Genomic DNA, 20,609 nt, shown 5'->3' on the forward strand with positions numbered 1-20,609 from the left:
TCTCTCTCTCTTTCTCTCTCCCTCTCTCCTTCCTCCCCCTTCCTCCTTCCCTCCCTTCCTTCCTTCTCCTTTGAGGTGTTAAAACACATTTTTAGTTAGTTCCAACATTTAGAAATAGGAGATTTCTCCTAAAAGTCTGTATTTCTGAGTTCTCTCAAGCCATTGATCTGGGGGCATGGTGCCTGAATTCTCACCTGGCCACAGCCCTACTGCAGTGACCACCCATTTGGGGCAGGTTGCGTGTGCACCCCAGCTCATATCTAGTCAGCCCCAGTTGGCAGCTGCTTCGGGATCTGTGTTTCCTTCCTGAAGCCTGTATGCATTTGAGTTTGCTCCTCTGAGAAATTAAAGTTGCTTTCTAACTTGAGATTCTATTGTGAAGGCAAAGATTTCAACACATGTAAGGATTAGGATGTTAGTTCTGCGTACCTGTATCAGTTCAGATGCAGAGGCCAGGTTTCCTGCCTGGGGGTCACAGGCAGGGCAGCCTTTATGGTGCAGCTCCTCCTCCTCTGAAGTAATTTGGGGACAGTGCTGGTCACACCAAGGAGAACACAAGCCCTCATCAAGCCAGCTCACTTTTAAGTGAATGTTTTCAATGCTAGTTTGTGGCTTTTTACTACATGGTAGGTCTTCTTTGAAATATATTTCAATCAGAATTGTTCTCTTAGTGTTTTAGATTCAAAATTACTACTTGGGAATGAGAGGTATAGTTGAGGAAGCTGGCAAAGAGTATTACCATTTGTTTCAATTTAGCAAAGAGATTGTCGTTATAATGTCCCAAATAATGTTCAATTTAAATTACGCCATTTTCTCTATATTGAACTGTTTTGTGTGTGTTTAGTAAACCAAAGACTGGTATGAGGTGTCATAAAGTACATTAAAATAAAATAGTCGTTTTATTCCTGTTAGAATTGTAAATTATTTTTCTCTAAACTAACTTCCAAATAAAATTCAAAGGGCTGTATTCCAGTGGTAGTTAGTGGATTCAACAACAGATATTTTATTAAGTCATTTTTATGTGTAAAAATACTGTTTTAAGGATACAAATAAGTACACTTAAGCCTACAACATGGTCCCATCCCAAAGGGATGTACACTAACCTAATGCCTTCCCACTATTGGACATTTTGTTGTATAATTTTTTGGAATACAGATTTGCCAGAACTTCACTGCTATCTATCTTCATTAGACTTTCACTGGTACAGGGCATGTGACTTGTGTTTTTTGAGTCCAAGGTGGTATTAGAATCTCTAGAATATTTATTTCTTTTCAGATTTGACAACTTAGGAAAAAGGGTACTGTCAGGCCTGTATTTGCACCTTATGTCCCATGGACCGTGGACAGCAGATGTTAGCAGGGCTCTTCTGGGCTTTAATTATGAAGAATCAGTTTAATAGGTACTTTTTTCTGTGATACTCTGGTTTATGCTTGGGTATATATTTACGTGAAGTCACCATACAATGGTATCGACTTACTGCATTCCTCTGTAACTGCAAGATTATTACTGGAAGAGCACACCTTTGAAAATGCCAAATACATTTGGTGGCAACAATAACAGCTGCCATGTCCAAGTGCTCCCAATGTACCAAGCCCTGAGCCCTAAGAGCTAGTCCTAACACACCTCCATATTTTCACAATTTTCACAATTCTAGGGTATAAGTTAGCCTTTGTAGAATTCCTTGATTCCTTAGAACAAGTTTTTAGAAGTGGAATTGTTTGGTCAAATGGTTAGCACCCTTTTTGAGAACTTTAATTGGATATTATTCAAACTGAGTACCCATTTCTCTTTCAGCTACGTGGGAAATTATGATTTATTTTAGTATTTGCTTTTGTCAGTTTTAAAAGGCACAGATACAGCGTATTAAGAATCTTATTTACTACTCTGTATTGCTCCTTTTCTCATTTTAGAACATTTAAGTAAAGTTTGCTACAAATAATACATTTTCATGGTACTATATACATTGATGGAGGAAAAAAATCTCATGAGATAGAAAGTTAATTTGTAAAGTTATAAAACTATTTACAACAGAATATAGAAGGTAATTCTTATGTTTTAATTACTCAGGGCATACTATGGGAATATAAATTTTTTTGGAGGGCCTTCTAATACATCTGTGAAGACGTCTGCAAAACTTAAACAACTAGAAGATGGGAATGAGGATGCCATGTTTGTGTTTATATCTGATGTTTGGTTGGACCGAGCAGAGGTGCTGGAGAAACTTCACACCATGTTCTCTGGTAGGTTTCATTTGATAAAGTTCCTTTTGAACTATTGTGAGAGGTCATGTTTTAAAACTAAATTCTTTTAAAAATGTGTTTTTTTTAAACAGTAATCTATTTTTCTAACAAATATTGATCCAGCACTGAGATACTTTAAATGAGTTCATCTTTAAGACTTACATTTTTACATTTGAAAAATAACTGTGTATGTGTGTGTGTATTCATGGTATACAAAATTAGTGTAAGAGTGGGTAAGAGCTTGGGCTGTGGAGTTTGACAGAGCTGGGTTTAAGTTACTGCCTAGTACCCGGGGCAGATTACTTAATCTTTCTGAGCTTCTAGGGATGCTTTGAGGCATAATCAACACAATGCAGGGCTGGGCACATACATAAGTGCCAAATGCACCTATTATTATTATTATTACTTTTTTTAAAAATTTTTTTCCTGGTTAAGAAAAAGAAGTTTACTTAAGAAAATATATTTATAATGATCAAGCATATGAGAAGATGGTCAATCATAAACTCAAAAAATGCAAATTAAAACAAGGCGTTATTTTTACTTTTTATATTGGCAACTTTAAAAGGCAATTTTTTAAAAAGTATATTTTATTAATTATGCTATTACAGTTGTCCCATTTTTTCCTCTCCCTTTATTGCCCACTGCCCTGCACCCCCCTCCCACCAGCATTCCCCTGCTCCTTAGTTCGTGTCCATGAGTCATACATATAAGTTCTTTGGCTTCTCCTTTTCCTATGCTATTCTTAACCTCCCCCTGTCTATTTTGTATCTACCATTTATGCTTCTTATTCCCTGTACCTCTTCCCCCTTCTCCCCCCACCCGCTCCCTGCTGATAACCCTCCATGTGATCTCCATTTCTGTGATTCTGTTCCTGTTCTAGATGTTAGCTTAGTATTTGTTTCTGTTTTTTAGATTCAGTTGTTGATAGTTGCGAGTTTGTTGTCATTTTACTGTTCATATTTTTCATCTTTTTTCTTAAATAAGTCCCTTTAACATTTCATATAGTAATGGCTTGGTGATGATGAATTCCTTTAACTTGACCTTATCTGGCAAGCACTTTATCTGCCCTTCCATTCTAAATGATAGCTGTACTGGATAAAGTAATCTTGGATGTAGGTCCTTGGTTTTCAGCATTTTGAATACTTGTTACCTGTCTCTTCTAGCCTGCAAAGTTTCTTTTGAGAAATCAGCTGACAGTCTTATGGGAAATCCTTTGTAGGTAACTCTGCTTTTCTCTTGCTGTTTTTAAGATTCTCTCTTTATCTTTAGCCTTTGGCATTTTAATTGCGATCTGTCCAGGTGTGGGCCTCTTTGGGTCCAACTTGTTTGGGACTCTGTGCTTCCTGGACTTGTAAGTCTATTTCCTTCACCAAATTAGGGAAGTTTCTTTCATTATGTTTTCAAATAAAATTTCTTGCTCTTCCTCTTTTAGTATCTTTGTGATTCAGATGTTGGCATTTTTGGAGATGTCCCAGAGTCTTCTTATACTCTCCTCAATTTTTTTTTTTTTTTGAGAATTCTTGTTTCTTCATTCTGTTCTGGTTGAAAGTTTATTTCTTCCTTGTGTTCCAAATCATTGATTTGAATCCTGGCTTCCTTTCCTCCACTGTTGGTTCCCTGTAGATTTTTCTTTATTTCATTTAGTGTAGCCTCTTTTCTTTCCTTGTTTTTGCAGTACTCAATGGTTTCTCTGAAAGCATCCTGATCACCAGTGTTTTGAACTCTGCAGCTGATGAGTTGACTATCTCTGTTTCACTTAGTTCTTTTTTTTTCATTTTTTATTTATTTACATTTTTCAGAGAGAGACGAAGGGAGGGAGGAAGAGAGAGAGAGAAACATCCATGTGTGGTTGCCTCTTATGTGGCCCCACTGGGGATCTGGCCAGCATGCGCAACCCAGGCATGCCCTGACTGGGAATCAAACTGGTGAATCTTTGGTTTGCAGCCTGAGCTCAATCCACTGAGCTACACCAGCCAGGGCTGTTTCACTTAATTCTGTTTCTGGGATTTCATTCTGTTCTTTCATTCAGGCCGTGTTTCTTTGTCTCCTTGTATTGGCAGCCTCCCTGTGTTTGTTTCTATGTAGTTGGTAGAGGTGCTTTGACTCCCTGTCTTAGCGCACCTGTTAAGTTGTAAGGGGCAGAGCATTAGGTATTCTCAGCATTAGGCAGAGCATTAGGTTACCCTACCAGGGTAGGGTAACCCCCTTCAGTGCTGTGTGGTCCTTTGTCAGTGGGAGAGGTCAGGAGGGGACAATGCTGCTGTCTGGCCTCTGAAAGTTTGTTGGGCACTTGGCCTGTTTCCAGTCACTTCACCCACTTCCTGCATGAAACTGATGCCCTTCTAGCTGCTGCCCTGGTGATGACTTGCAGAGTGGGTGGGTTTGTGTACTTTCTAGGACCGTGCGGGCCCTGGACACTCCTGAGAAACTGGGAATTTCTTCTGCCACCCCAACCCCCACTGATTTTTATAGCTAGAAGTTGTGAGGTTTTGTCTTCCCAGTGCTGGAACTCTGAGCTGTGCTGTCTGACCCTGGGGCATGGATCTTTTACTCCTCAGGGTATCCCTCTCGATTTTTACCCACCACATGTAATTGTGGGACCTCACCAATCCACCACTGTCAACTCTCCATGCATCTTTGTGCCTGTCCACACAGCACTGCCTCCTCATCACCCAGCTCCCTGTCTCTGCCCTTCCTACACATCTGAGTGAATGTGACTTCTTTAAATCCTTGGTTGTTGGACTTGTATACATTTTGATTTTCTGGCAGTTCTGGGTGTTTTTTGTTTTGAGGTTAGTTGTAAATCTTTTAGTGGTTGTGCATGTCTACCTACCCCTCCATCTTGACTGGAAGTCCAGGAACGATCATGTTTATTCTCATATTTTTAGGTTATTCACCAGCCCCTCCAACCTGCTTTATTCTCTGTGGCAATTTTTCATCTGCACCATATGGAAAAAATCAAGTTCAAGCTTTGAAAGGTATTAAGAGTCTATTGAATAAGTGTTTCAACATTTGCATAAACTAATAAGCAGTAATCTACCTTTTAATTTTATTCAAAAGATGTAAGGTTGTAACTAATGAAATATAATTTGATTTTATAGGCATTATTTGCAAATTAAATTTAATATCCCTTTAAAATTTTAGACTCCCTAAAAGCTTTGGCTGACATAATATGTGAATATCCCAGTATTCACGAAAGGTAATGATTTCTACTGCTATATTTTTATTTAAACAATTTTGTTTAAAAAAACAAAAAATGAATCTCAAGTTTGATATCAGTGATTATTAAGAAAGGAATAGAAGAAAATGTTGAAGAAATTAGTACAGCTAAGAGAGAAAAATTTCCTCACCTCATGATAATGTATGTAACACTGCATTAGATACTGAGAGTGAGAAGTTTTAAAAGGATGAATGACAGTTTCAGACATATTTAGAATTTTTTGGTAATTTTACTCTAAGTCTAGAGCGGCATTCTTCAGGATAGTCACTGGCCACATATGTCTTTCTAAATTTGAAGTTAAGTAAAATGTAAAATTTAGTTGCACTAGCCACAGGTCAAGCACTCAGTAATTGAACAGCGCAGATACAGAACATCCCCATCATTGCCAAAGGTCTGCTGGACAGTGGCGGTCTAGACACTTTTAGTAGTTCATTTATTAAAATGCATGAAATTTTAAAAATCTCTTAAAATTTATTACCTAAAGGCAATAAGTTGTTTTTAGAAAATTGAATAGAATTACAGGATTTTTAAAATATGATTTATATTGAATTTTGCTACAGTAGTCGTTTTGTGTTTGTACCTGGTCCAGAGGATCCTGGATTTGGTTCCATCTTACCAAGGTGAGTTTTATTCAGGTTTTTATGCCAATAAAGAAAATTTCATCAAATTTAAAAATATACACTGTATCACATAAATTGTTTTTATAGGCCTCCACTTGCTGAGAGCATTACTAATGAATTCAAAAAAAGAGTGCCATTTTCGGTTTTTACTACTAATCCTTGCAGGTAAATGTTATAATTTTGTGTTTCTTTCATTTAAAAATTAATTCCTAAAATTTGTCTCTGAATTTTTACTGTTAGGAGATAAATATAAAATTTATCTTTATTTCAGCTTTTTCAAAACTTTGAAAATACTTTATACTTAAGTAATTCACTAATAATGAATTTAGAAGCTTGACTAATAAAGATTTTAAAGTAGATATTTTCGAGCGGGGCCAGGTAGCGCAGTTGGTTAGGGCATAACCCCCATGCACCAAGGTTCTGGGTTCGATCTCTGGTCAGGGCACATGCAAGAATCAACTTAGTTATACATAACTAAGTGGAACAATAAATCCAGGTCTCTACCTCTCTCTCTCCCCCACCTTCCCTCCTTCTTCTCTCTAAAATCAATACATTAAAAAATTTAAAAATAAAATAGATATGATTACACATCCTTTAAGAAAAGTGACCGGCAGAATGAAAGGATTACACATTTACTCTATGTGCTGCTTAATGTGATCATAGGCTCTTCTGAGGGTATACCCCCCCCCCCCGCCCTTGCTTCTTGTTTATGCCCACACCATTCCTGCTATGACCTTATCCGGCCCCATGGCTTTCAATACCACTATGTTTGACAGCTCCCACATTTATGTATCCAGCTTGAACCTTCTCCCAGACTTTAGCCTCACATAGCCAGTTGCCTATTCACCATTTTCCGTTGGGTGTCTAGTAGACAACTCCAGACTGAACCTCTGGTCTTCCTCCTCCCCTGTCAGCCCCCACCCTGTTCTGTAGCCTTCTTCATCAGAGTTCATAGGATCCTTATCCTTTTAGTCACTCAGGCCCCAAACTTTGGGGTTTCTTTCACATGCAGTTTTTCAGGAAGTCCTTCAAGACTTTTAAGGAAGACTTCAGAATATATGTAGAATCTGGCTACCTCTGTGTCTGTGACCCTCTATCACCTTCTAGCCTGGGTTACTGTCACAGTCGCTTGGTTGCTCTCTAGCTTCTACAGCTGCCCTTCTGTAGTCTATTCCTAATACTGTGTCAGAGTGATCCTTTGAAATGTAAGGCCCCTTACTGATCCTGAAAGATGGAACCCCCCTCATGTCATTCATTAACATCCGGTATCCTTGCCATGGAAGTCAGAGCCCTGCATGATATGCCTTTCATGTCCTCTCTGCTCTCTGCTCCTCCTTTTCCTCCTCATTGAGTCCAGTCACTACTACAGCTTTTTCTTTTCTGTTCCTCAGATGTGCCAGGCATGCTCCATCTTAGAGCCTCTGCTCTACCTGTTCCCTCTGCCTGCAGTGTTCTTCCTCTCTCTGCCTCTCTCACCTCCTCCAAGTCTGTCCTCAAATCAAACTTCATCATGAGCCCTACCTGTTCTGATCATTCGCTTTCATACTCCAGCCTTCCAGACCTTCTCTTCCCACAGATGATCCTAGTTAACCTTTTTATTTTTCTCATACTCGTAATCATCATCTTCCAACATACTATATAATTACCATGTTTATTGTTTATTTTCTCTGACCACCCTTCTCTCATTAGAATGTAAACGTCATGAGGGCTGGGATCTTTTTGTTTTGATTGCTCATTCCTAGAGTGTGGAACACATACGAAGAGCTCAATGAATTACTCTCTAGTGAATGAATGGAAAATTCTGGTTGAATTTTTGCTGTGGTAAACAATGGAAAGTGGGAATGGTTTTGTATTATAAAATATTTTGCCTTTTAAATTACCTAATTTTTCTGATGAAGTCAAATTCAACTATTGTTTGCATTTCAGAATTCAGTATTGTACACAAGAAATTATTGTCTTTCGGGAAGACTTAGTGAATAAAATGTGCAGAAACTGTGTCCGTTTTCCTACTAGTAATTTGGATATTCCAAGTCATGTAAGTTCAGAGTTTTCTTTATAAAACTGTCTTACATGTTGCATTATATAAAATTTTAAGCTACTTGGTTATTTCCTCTCTTATGTATATTATGGTTCAAAAGAACTTGAACATACTTTTGTCAGTAAGTCAATATTTGTTACTATGTGTTTCTCATCTCTCACTGAAATATCCCCTAATGTGTGGAGGAAAACCCAGAACAAGCAGGAAATTTCATTGAAGCTTCTTGTTAAGCTTTTAAACTCATAAATCTTATGTTATATTTTAAAATATATTTGTTTTAATAAAATATTCATGTTTATTAAATATTTCTTGTGATATGTCTACATCAGGAAGATGTGTAGTGTTTACCTTGTAGCCTCAAGGTTCCAAGATATGTAATTACCAGTACCTGGTTACATGTACCCCCTTTTCAGAAGTATGAACATAGATCATGCAGAGCATTTTCTATATTTATTTTATAATATTTAAAGCTTATATAGGTTAAATATCTATTCTTGGCATTACTCAAGCTACGGAAGTATTTTTAGATGAACAGAATTTGTGTGAATTTACTATACAGCTGTGAGTATAGTTGCCCCAATATAGATATTGGGGAAGTAGCTTTTACAGAATATGGTGTTAAATGAAAACTCGTCAATTTTTCCTAAACTACAGCATAGTTAATCTCATTTCATATCTGTTTCCCAAAGCTCTGTGATTCAAAGTTGTCCTAATTGTTTCTCATATTTTCTAATTCCTTTTGGTAATTAATTTTTAACTTGAAATGATTTGTTAGCTGGTTTAACTTTTACAAATGAACTGAAGTTTGTTTTGTATCATTCTTTTTAGTTTGTAAAGACTATCTTATCCCAAGGACACCTGACTCCTCTACCCCTCTATGTCTGCCCAGTGTACTGGGCTTACGATTTCGCTTTGAGAGTGTATCCTGTGCCTGATCTACTTATCATCGCGGACAAATATGATCCTTTCACTTTGACCAATACCGAATGTCTCTGCATAAATCCAGTAAGAATGCAGTTAACATTATATAGTCAGAGTTTGTCACGAGTGTTATTTCTTTAAATTTAAAATACGCATTTAATAAAATTACTGTTGAAGTAAAAATACTATTAATGGAACACCGAATTAATCTGATATATACAAAAAGTTCTTAAACTTTTAGTATGGCATGTGACTATAAAGTAATGTGACTTTTTCTTTAAAAAAATAAATAAATAAACCAAAGCTTATAAATCTGCATGAACATTTTTCCCCTTCAAAGTAACTTGCCTTGGGACTCCTTCTGGGAAAAGCTTGAAGACCCGTGTCCATTCTCTTTAAACATATTAATGCTACTTGTCCTTTGAGAAGGCTTTTGATTTTTAGAAATTGCCCTGGTCCCCCAAAATCTAAACCTAGTAGATGTAGAAATTCTTAATGGGACACATTTTAAAGCTCATTTTTATCCAGAACTTCGAAATTGCTTCAGAATCTTGAAGTTGCTTCTGAATTTCTACAGAAGTATGATTGACTTTTTAAAGTCAGGGAAGGAACACTGCAAGAACATGGTTGTCGACGTCAAGGTGTCTTCACCAGAGGTTTTATACTCTGTGCTTCCTTAGTTCTTGGGAGTTTCAGACCTTAGTACTTTTTTGTTTCATCTAGGTCATTTCTAGAAACATCCTGACTAACTATCGGTTACTGCTTCTTCAAACACACATGTATTGTGTCCAGCTTCTTCTAATACAGGGTTTCTCACCCACAGAACTATTGACATTTTGGACCCAGGCTTTGTTGTGGAGCATTGTGCTGTGCATTGTAAGACATTTAGCAGAATCCCTGGCTTCCACCCACTGGATGAGAGTAGCAGCCCCCAGTTGTAACAATCAAGAATGTCTGAGGATAGTTGACAGATGTGCCCTCGGGGACAAAATTGTCCTTGGTTGAGAACTACTCTAAGGATGAGCATAGTCAACTGATTTGATTTTATTGTTTGAAATTTGTGACCTCATTTTTGTAGACTCTATTCATATTCCAATATTCTTTCACAGTGAGGCTGTATCCGTATTTAAACTGAACAGTTTGGGTATTCTCATAGTTAATTCCGTTTTTTGAAAACATCTTATTTCTGATTTTTCCACTTTTCATCTTGTAGGTGAGTAAACCATTTCCTACACCATTATTACATCTTTTTACCTTATTTATACCTTTTGGACCCCAAACTTGCCTTTTACATTGCTTCATCCCTTCTTGATACTTATTTACATAAATGAATGCCTGCAATGAAGGAGGCATTGTGTTAGTGCTGGGGACATGCAGACTGAAGGGACAGAGTCTCTGCTCTAGAGTTTAGTAGTGGACACAGTCGTGTAAGTTTAGTAGTGAACACAGTCGTGTGTGTTCAGTGGCTTTGAGGGCACATTGGAGGGTCATCAAACCCAGATTTTCACTGCAGAGAGGGGCAGAAGAGGTTTCTTAAACGTGTCTGTATCTTCTATGCATCTTTAGCATTGCACAGTACTGCTTAGCTCTTATACTAAGTAGAGCCACTCCTACTTACATTTCTAATCACATCTGCTTGCACTGGTCTAGCCAGTTTGAAAGACTTTTACATCAAATGAGATACAGTAACACCTCTCTGAAAGGATGTTTCAAGCAAAAATCTCATCACTTTATAGTCACATCTTATAACTTTATTTTTAAAGTCATGACCAAGAAATTTGATTTTAAAAATATGAATTCTTCTGTAAAAGTTGAGTTTATTTACAGGCATTTTTCTCCCCAAAGGGCTCTTTTCCAAGAAGTGGATTTTCATTCAAAGTTTATTATCCTTCCAATAAGACAGTAGAAGATAGGTAAGTGTGTCCACAGAAATGGGTAGAAGAAACTGTTTCATGGTACTACATTGCTAAAGATCATATGTTCTGTAGGTGTGTTGAGGTTTTAAAACATGTTTGCAGTGACCCATTGCCAGTGTTCTAGGCTGAAGTTACTGTGGTCATGCTGTGTGACATAGAATTGTATGTACTTGATGACATGTTTGTGATGAAATAGATCAAGCACTGTTTTCTGAGGGAAATCTCAGACCAGCTCTGGAGGTGGGCTAGTTCTCTCACAGGCTTACGTCTAATGGTTTTTGTATTCTGAGAGGTTAGCCCTGCCCTCCACATACTTGAGTTTCAAAGCCTAGGTAATCTGCTTTAAATTGGCAGCAAAGAAGATGGAAGGAGCTGGGTGCAAGTGTGGTGATGGGGAGGTGTTGGAGTTGGGGGAAAGTCATGGAGGAGATAAGAGAATAATCACCAAGTGAGTTTTGGGTTTCAAAGGGTAATCTATAGATCACCTGCATCAGAATCCTCTAAGGTCCTTGTTAAAAATGTTAAGTTTCAGGATCCCACCCCAGATTTAGCAAATAGCTTGCTCTGTAGTTCTACAGCCCATAAATATGCATTTTGACACTATGTTCCTTGGATTCAGGCATCCTAACATGCAATATCAGTTAATCAAAGATATTTTTAAAAACTTCCACTACCTGTTAAGAATGAATCACCAGATAACTGCTCTCAATTTTCGTTTTAGAGAATACCTCACACTTGGACACAGCCCAATTGTCTTTTTTTTCCTTTGGGGGGGGGGTAATTAAATTAATTAAAATAAAAACCAACACAATCACATGATAAAATTTTCAAACAATGCCTAAAAGTGTATAATTCAAAAGAATAATACCTCTGCTTCCTAACCCTGAACCCAGGATGAGCAGTTTCTTGTATATATTTGTTGAAAAAACAATTATGCATTATTCTTGCTGCTTAATATTCAGGGGGTATTGAAGTCCATTCACTTTATGAGATAGTCTATTTTATTACTTGATTTTATTACTTTGATTATTTGGCATATATTTGATTCTGGTGGGTTTTTTTTAAGATTTAATTTATTTATTTTTAGAGAGGGGAAGGGAAGGGGAGAGAGAGAAGCATTAATGTGTGTTTGCCTCTTGAGCACCCCCTACTTGGGACCTGGCCTGCAACCAAGGCATGTGCCCTGACTGGGAATTGAACCAGCAACCCTTTCGTTTGCAGGCTGGCACTCAGTCCACTGAGCCACACCAGCCAGGGTGATTCTTTTTTTTCTTTTTTAATCCACACCCAAAGATACATTTATTGATTTTAGAGAGAGAAGAAGGGAGAGAGCAAGAAACATCAATGTGAGAGAGATACATTGATTGGTTGCCTCCCATATGCACCCCAACCAGTGACAGAACCCACAACCCAGGTATGTGTCCTGACCAGAGATTGAAAATGCAACCTTTTGGTGCATGAGATGATGCTCCAATCAACTGAGTCATCTGGCATGGGCTGTTTGATTCTTAATATATTCCAGACATTGCTTAGTTTTTGGAATATAACCTCATAAAGGTTATATGAGGAGATTCATAAAGGTCTTTAACCCATCAGCCTTACATGTGTTTAACTTTACCTAGCCCACTTTGAATCCAAAAAAATAAAATAAAATAAGAATTGATTTGGGTCCTGGCTGGGTAGCCTAATTGGTTAATGTGTTGTCCCAATATGCCTAGGTTGTGGGTTCAGTTCCAGTCAGGGCACATACAAGAAATCAACCAATGAATGCATAAATGCGTGGAACAACAAATTGGTCTCTCTCTCTTTTTTTCAAATCAATGATTTAAAAAATGATTTGAATGCCTTTAGGTAAGGGAAGCAAGCCATCTACTGCAGTCTCACCAGTTCTTGTTGTCAAGATATAGATGCCTCTCAGGGCATTTGACTTTGTGACCCCAGAATTAAGTAATCTCTGAGGGCTGTCTACCTGGAACATATTTGTCCACCTTCTCACTGACTTACTGAACTGAGATTTGGTTTAAAACTTATCCTGCTATGAAAACCAGTACTGAGATCTTTAAACAGGTCCCAGATCAAGAGAAATCTGTCTGTCCCAAGAAGCTGTTTGGATTTATCTTAGGGAGCCTGTAAACCTTCTCACCGATTCCCTTCCCTTTAGCTGCTGGGAAGCACAGCCCAATGTGCAGCCCACCTCTGAAGCCGCAGAGTAATTGCAAGCATGAAAGTTGGGTGCAGCTGTACTTTCATCTCCTTTTCTGACCTGTATTTTCGCCTTACCTGAGTTTCCTTATTTACTTTTACCTTTTTTAACATTTATCTCTGTAAATCATTTTGTCTGTTAATGAGTTGGGATAGAAGCAAATAACCCCCAGTAGGAAATTAACTGATTTATTATGACAGCACAAGACACTTCAGTTTCATTTCTTGTAATGTTCCCTGGTTGCCATGCAGAATTGTTTTGTGTTCTAAGCACTTTATACAGATTCCTCTGATTGTTCTAAACACTGTGTTAGAAGTCCTGTCCCTCTTAACAGTTTCTAGCAAAGTAGTACTTGGTTTGCAATTTGTGGAGTTGAAATAGTTGGTTCCTTTATCTTCTGCGGACTCTGATACTGAAAACCTTGCCATAATTTCCAAACTATAATTAGTATTGGTAATATGAGGAATCTTCTCAGTGCTGGGTCAAACAAGTTGATGCATGTCTATTTTGGGGAGAATGAAAAATTTTCAAGATATAGTATAATAATTTTGTCTTCCTGCTACTTAGTTTCTCCTAAGAAGAAATCTTTTGTTGGAATATTTGTGAAATCATATTGTAGAGTTAGTTGGACAGAATAAAAAATGGTAAGAAATTATGGAGGGAAATTTCAAAAGATTTCTTAAGACCTAACCTGCATATACCAGCAATTTTATGTCTGGGAATTTATCCTACAGGTATACTCCAACTTATGAATAAAAATAGGTGCAACTGTTTTTACCGTAGTTTTTATACTAGCAAAACAAATGGTTTAAATGTATATCTATTTAAATGTATACGCTTATCAGGAGTTGTCTAGTTTATTTAGATTTTAAAGCATGAAAGTGATTAGTTAAATTATAAACATAATGTATTTATTAATGGATTGAAAAAAGGTATAGAATAGTATTCATAGTATTCTACCACTTGTGTGGGGGTATATGCTATAAAAACACATTAATACATATGACTAGACGATCTTTATAAGGATGTGCTTTATAAGGATATATAGTTGTTTCTAGGGAGCAGAAATAGTGTGAGACTGGAATATTTTTCCATCACCTTTTCAATTTGGAACAGTATGCATGTATTTTTAAAATCAATGAACTAAAACTAAATATTAAGAAATGTATACTAATTTAGATTTCCAAAAGATTTCACTTTATGAATATTTTTTATTTTCAGCAAACTTCAAGGTTTTTGAAATTCTAGAAGACCATCTGAAGAAACAAAATTCATCAGTATTTTGCTTAATTTTATATTTTATGTAATTTTCATATTAAGTTACAATAAAATTATGGTAAACTTTAGAGTGTTTAATTTTGTATTTTATGAAATATTGATATTGTTATAGTAAACAAGATGGTATACTTTATACAATGTTATAGGGAAAATATTTTCTAATCTATTAAAAAATATGAAATGTGTATAAAGATGTAATCTAGTTATACATTTGTACTTAAAAACTGAAGTTTCATTATTTCTATACTAGTCATATGCTAAAGTTCATTTTAAGAAAAACATTTAAAATTTTTGAATCATTATTTTAGTCTAACTTAGGTTTTTTAATCACTGTAAGAGTCCTAATAGTATTTCTGACAATTTTCAACCTGTTTAAATTTCAAGTCACACAATTTATTCTAATGACAGGGAAAACCTTTGTTACAGGGTATCATTTTGATATTCATTACATGATTATATTTTGGCACTGGAAATTTAAAAACATAGTCCCTGTGGTTTATACATTTAAAAGACATGTTTACTTTGAAGCAGCATGTTTTACCATATTGGCTGTAATTACTCAACACCATTCTTTTACTTTCAGTTTATAGTGTTGCAGTAATGGCCCAGAAATGAATCTGAATAACAGGAAATTGTTAGAGGTACAGGAGTATTTCAAATTTAGGAGTATCCTTAATATTAAAAGAGCCTAGCATGGAAGAAATTTCTTTTGATGAAAATTAGCTTTTGAGGGAAAGAACTATGATAAAAAATAACATATTAAAGGGAAATTCCTTGAGAAAATTTAATGTGAATATTATAAATGAATTAGTGGTTAAGAATGAAGTGATAATTTGAGATATGGATTGAGGATGGAAAATTTAGGGAGACTGTTAGAAGAGGCCTGATATTAGAAGAACAAGATTTAACTTTAATTTCAAATAGCCTGGGAAAATTGAAGTTAAAGATGAAATCAAAGCATAAATTCAAAAGCTACTAGACTGCTTGGAAAAATTTACAACTTATATTTTGAGAGTGGTAGTGAAATGGACATGGCAGGGTTTTGGTCCAGTGATGAGAACCATAGGGCTAAACGTGAAACTTGATGGGTAGAAAGTTAGAAGTGGAAATTGGGGTACAAAGTGTTCATTCATTTGATAAATAAGTACTTCCATAAATAAAGATGAGCTTTTTGAGATCTTTTCAGGAACACACTTAATGGGTAGAAAGACAAGGTGTTATTTAGTGGTTAGCAAGGTGAAGTCAAATGAAGCAAGGAGTTAATTAAGAGCAGAGAAGTTGCCAGAAACAGGCAGTAAGTATTGGAATGAGGTAAGACAGGAACTAGAACCAGATGTGGATTGGCACCATCCAGAAATGAAAAGGAAGCAGAGGTCTGAAGATGACGCAGTGGAGAAGCAGCACTGAAAGGACATCCTGGGCTTCTTCCTTCTTTGGGTCAGAACAGGTGGTGTGCTCCCCGAGTCAGTGTTTAATCAGCCGATGCACGTCTGATCTTACTGCAGAAATCTGGGTGTGCCTCACGGCAGGGGCCAGGCAGATCACACAAGACGAGAATGGGTAAGGTTTCTCTAAGAAGAGAAAAGCAACACTTGATCCCTGTGTGGGGAAACCACAGGATGCACCTGGGACTGCAGAAACCAAGCACCCAGTTGCTTGCCAGTAGGTTTCAGACTATCTATTCTGGACCTCTAGTACGGATATTTGTGGAAGAATAAGGTAAAGCAGTGTGCACCAAGGGGTTCATACTCAGTCCATCTCCCCCAAAAAGGCATTCATATTTTAATAAAGATAGCCTTTCTTCAAGGGATGAATTTTAGTCAAAAGATCATTTGTTTGGGACATGGAGACTTTTCAACCACACATTTTTTCCCAAGGAGCTGTTGGGAAAGGGACTGTCACATAGTAAGAAATTTGGCAAGGTGGAGCATGGACGACTCTTAGGGAATCTAATGAAAACTAAGGGCCCTCTCTCTCTACTCAGAAAAATCAGCATGAGCCTACCCCCAGTTCTAGTTTCTCATAGTTTCAAAAGGCTCAGGAGCTCCGAAGGCTCTCAGCCTTCAGAGCCTTCATTCTAATTCCCAAACTGGTGTGATCTGTTGTCATGTGTGTCATGTGATGTTTTCCTGTTTGAAAATGCTGTAAAGATGAAACCTGTCCGGAATTTTCAAGTTACAAAGGTAACAAAATAAGCTGAAACCAATCACTGGGTGTGTTCACTGACATTGTTACTTGGTACTGACACAGTAAAGAATTACAGATCTGGAAGCCTATTAGTGTGCAGGGAAAGCTTATTAGTGTTGAATTCTAATGGGAGAGCAAAAGGAAGGGTGGCCACAGGCTGGGTGACCAGCACCCAGATGGCCTGAGGGCCCTGTGTGGCAAAAGAGCTAAAGAGAGTGAGCCCTTTGTTCTGAGTTCTGTAGCTGGTGGGGTGGAGGTGAAGTTACATATTGATTGATGGGTAAGGGTGGTGGCAACTTTCCCAGGGGGACATGACTACCCACATGTACCTATGTGTGGGGGTCTGTTAGCTCGAATCCTTATCTACTTCCAGATTCCATTTATTCATTTTGGGTATGTGACTGGGGGCAGCCAGTTAACCAAAGTTGTTTGTGGGGTTTTCCTTTGGGCACTGTGGACCCCTTCCTGTTGCCCTTCTAAGGCTTGGGATGAACACCCAGTCTCCAAAGTCTTTCTTTTCCCAGCTAGCGGCAATGATACACAGACTTTTGAGGGCTAATCCCCTCCTGCACTATCATAGTTTTGCTCATTTGGAATGCCTGGCAGCCCTACCCAACCATACTCATGATGACTGGGTCACTGAGTGAGTGAGACTTGTCTTCCTTTGCCTTTAGTCTCCTGTATTTTCTTTGCTAGATTGCAATGGCGAGGGCCCTGACTTTACTCTCCCACAGGTTGCTCATTCCTAGCTGCTCTGTGACATTCCCCTCTGAAGTAATCGGAACCCAAATCTGGGGACTTTGGGCTCAGGACTGCTGGGTCAATAGGTGAGACAGGTCTTCCTCCTCCCTGCCTTGGTTTGCTGTTACCCTACCTAACAACATCAGGGTTGTAACAAAAATAGATCCCTCACATGCTTTAAAGGTTCAGAATTTATCTTTATGCCTCGGAGTCTTTTCAGAGTAATTCTAACACCTCAATTGTAGGGTATTTTTAAACTTTTTACTAAACAAGTTCATAATAGTCCTGGCTGGTGTGGCTCAGTTGGTTAGAGCATTACCCCACAGACCAAAAGGTCATGGGTTCAATTCCTAGTCAGAGCATGTACCCAGGCTGTGGGTTGATCCCCCAGTTGGGGCACTAGGCATGTATGAGAAGGCAATGAATCAAGGTTTCTCTCTCCCCTACTTTGTCTCTAAATGCAATGAAAAAAAAAATGTCCTGAGGTGAAGATTAAACAAATTCGTAACAGAAAAATTAAAAAATACAAGTAGTCATAAAAAAGTTTTAAGGACCTGCAATTCCACCATCAGAGACTGTTAATACTTATATATAGATCCTTCCAAATTTCTATGCATATATTTTCTCTTAAAGCAGACCCTTTAGCATCTATCCATTAGCTCTTCTGTCTTCTGATTGGAGCATTTAATACATTTACGTTTAAGGTTATTATTGATAGGTACTTATTCATTGCTATTTTACTGCCTTTGTACCTGTGTTTCTCTCTCTCTCTTTTTTCCTTTTATCAAAGCAGACCCTTTTATTTTTCCTTTAAATATATTTTGAGGGTCATACCATACATACCAAACTTGCCTTTTTCTTCATTCATTCGTCAAATACTTGAGTGCCTAATACAGGAGTTGGCAAAAGTAGGTTGACAGTTGTTCATATGGAAAAACAGGTGATTACTACAATAGCTTTATTAATTCAAAAGAATGTCTCAAGGGCACAGTGCACTCAAGTATAATCAATCTCATAGTGCTCAAATTGCTGGTCATTATTCATACATCCACGAGTCTACTTGGTATATTCAGGCACTTTATTTAGCACAGAGTTCTCTATAAGCCCACCCCTGTATATTCTACATACTGAGGAATCCAGAAGAAAACCAGAAAGACAGGCCCTTGCTTTCATGATGCTTACCTTCAAATGGGGTGAGCCATACCCTAAAATAAGGAAGTACCAAATATGAACTATGCTGAAAATAAAATGATGTGGGCAATTTTAGATGGGATGCTGAAGGTGGGAGTCACTAAGTTGACATTTAAGTTCTTCAGACTCCAGGGCCCGTGCACAGACTGCACAGAACAGTGAGTGTTCTGCCAATGAGGCTGAAGTAGAGAAAATCTGGTGGTATGGAGGCTAGGGATTAAGTATAATGGGCCTTGTGGACACAAGTAAGGAACTGGATTGAAGCCTACTAGGAGTTCAGATCTGGCTTTAAACATCAGCAAGGATACTCTGGAGAGGAAATCATAAGAATGGAAGAGGTGAAGAGGAGACATCAGGAAGCTATTACTTAAGTCTGCAAGGGAGAAGAGGGAGGCTCAGAGCAGAAATGCAAAGAAGTGGATATTTTGGGAGTGTATACAAAGGCAATAGGACTAGGTAACTGAATAGCAGTGCAGGGTGGGGGAAAGAGGAATTGGGGCTTACACTTAGGTTTTAAGCTTGAGCAGCTAAGTGGATAGGAGTAATACGTTTGATAGTAAAAAATCAGGATTTCTATTTTGAGATGCCTATCAAACCCAGGTGGAGGTGTCTAGTAGGCAGTGGCATGAACGGAGAGCTCAGTGGTCAGGTAGCAGTGGAGATAAAATTTTGGAGTCACTGGTCTTGTTCCACATGAGTTCCATGAGGGCAAAAATGTTTTTAAAAAGCACATTTTAAAACATTTAAATTGAAGTGTGAGGTACGTAAAAGCCCCCTGTTGCTTGGGTACATACAGCTAAATGAATTTTCAAACTGCAAACCCTGTTACCAATACCAAGATTAAGAAATGGAACATGACCTTCACCCTAGAAGCTAACTCCTGCTTCCTACCCCCAGTCACAACACCTCACTGCCCCTGAAAAAGACAATGACAAGCCTGACTTTTAACATTTATTAAAATTTTATTTATTTTTAGACAGAGGGCAAGGGAGGGAGAAAGAAACATCAACTGATTGCCTCTCACATGCCCCCATCTGGGGACCTGGCCTGCAACCCAGGCATGTGCCCTGCTGACTGCGAACGGAACCGGCAACCTCTCAGTTTGTGGTACAATGCCCAACCCACTGAATCACACCAGTCAGGGCTTAACAGATTCATTTTTCCAAGTTCTGTCTTTTATATAATGGAATCATAGAGTATTTATTATTCTACATATGATTTCTTTCACATTATGTTAGTGATATTCATCCACATTGTTTATTCATATTTACTATGATTATATACATTTTACTTATCCGTTCTACTACTGAGGGGAACATGGGTAATTTCTACTATGTCTATTACAGTGATGTTATAAATATACAAAATATAGGAACATGGGTAATTTCTACTATGTCTATTACAGTGATGTTATAAATATACAAAATATAGTCTATGTCTTTTGATAGAAATAGAATTTCGTAGTCATAATATATACATTCTACTCAACAGCAATTTTCCAAAGTAATTAGCCCAATAGACACTTCCAGTATACAAGTGCTAGTTGCTTAGCATCCTGGGAGCACAGTGATTTTGTTGCACACCTATGCAATCAATTCTGTTTAAAGAAGGAACTGGAACATAAATGGCATTTAAAGCTGTGGGCTTGAATTAAGATCATCCTGGAAGAAATAAGATTAGATAACAGGGCTGATGAATAAGCCTTCAGTGACTCCTACATTTGGATAACTGGCAGAAGAGGAGCAAGTAGAAGAGGAAGAAAATGGGAGCCCATGAGATTCTGCAAACTAAAAGAAATGTGTTTTAAGCCAGTACAGTTAACTACTTTGAATGCTGCCAAGAGATCATAAAATAGGGCAGACTGGGGGAAGAGTCAGGAGTTCTGTTTTTGCCCTGAATATTTCAAGTCTGAAGGGCTTAAGCTTTAAATCATTCAGATGGAGACCTTAAATGCACAGATGGATGTAGAAGTCTGGAGTTTAGAACCTGATATGTTTGATATTTATGAGTATAAATTTATTTGTGAAAGAGAGAGTGTAAATGGCACTCTCTCT

At 37.7% G+C, this 20,609-nt stretch overlaps 1 protein-coding gene across 2 annotated transcripts in view; it reads left to right on the forward strand.

Annotated features, from left to right (window-relative positions):
• The window catches only part of POLE2 (DNA polymerase epsilon 2, accessory subunit), a 33,918-nt gene extending 19,414 nt beyond the window's left edge, over positions 1-14,504 (forward strand). For both annotated transcript variants that reach the window (XM_037047186.1, XM_037047187.1), the window contains 9 exons: positions 2,068-2,240; positions 5,129-5,218; positions 5,385-5,439; positions 6,021-6,080; positions 6,168-6,245; positions 8,007-8,115; positions 8,947-9,123; positions 10,885-10,952; positions 14,380-14,504. In XM_037047186.1, coding sequence (XP_036903081.1) covers positions 2,068-2,240; positions 5,129-5,218; positions 5,385-5,439; positions 6,021-6,080; positions 6,168-6,245; positions 8,007-8,115; positions 8,947-9,123; positions 10,885-10,952; positions 14,380-14,398 — 829 coding nt within the window. In that variant the 3' untranslated portion in view covers positions 14,399-14,504. The remainder of the gene's footprint in view (positions 1-2,067; positions 2,241-5,128; positions 5,219-5,384; positions 5,440-6,020; positions 6,081-6,167; positions 6,246-8,006; positions 8,116-8,946; positions 9,124-10,884; positions 10,953-14,379) is intronic.
• The last annotated feature ends 6,105 nt before the right edge of the window (positions 14,505-20,609 follow it).

The sequence above is a fragment of the Sturnira hondurensis genome, unplaced genomic scaffold (genome assembly GCF_014824575.4).
Source record: "Sturnira hondurensis isolate 20B ecotype Veracruz unplaced genomic scaffold, ASM1482457v3 Scaffold0005329, whole genome shotgun sequence".
Lineage (NCBI taxonomy): Eukaryota > Metazoa > Chordata > Mammalia > Chiroptera > Phyllostomidae > Sturnira > Sturnira hondurensis.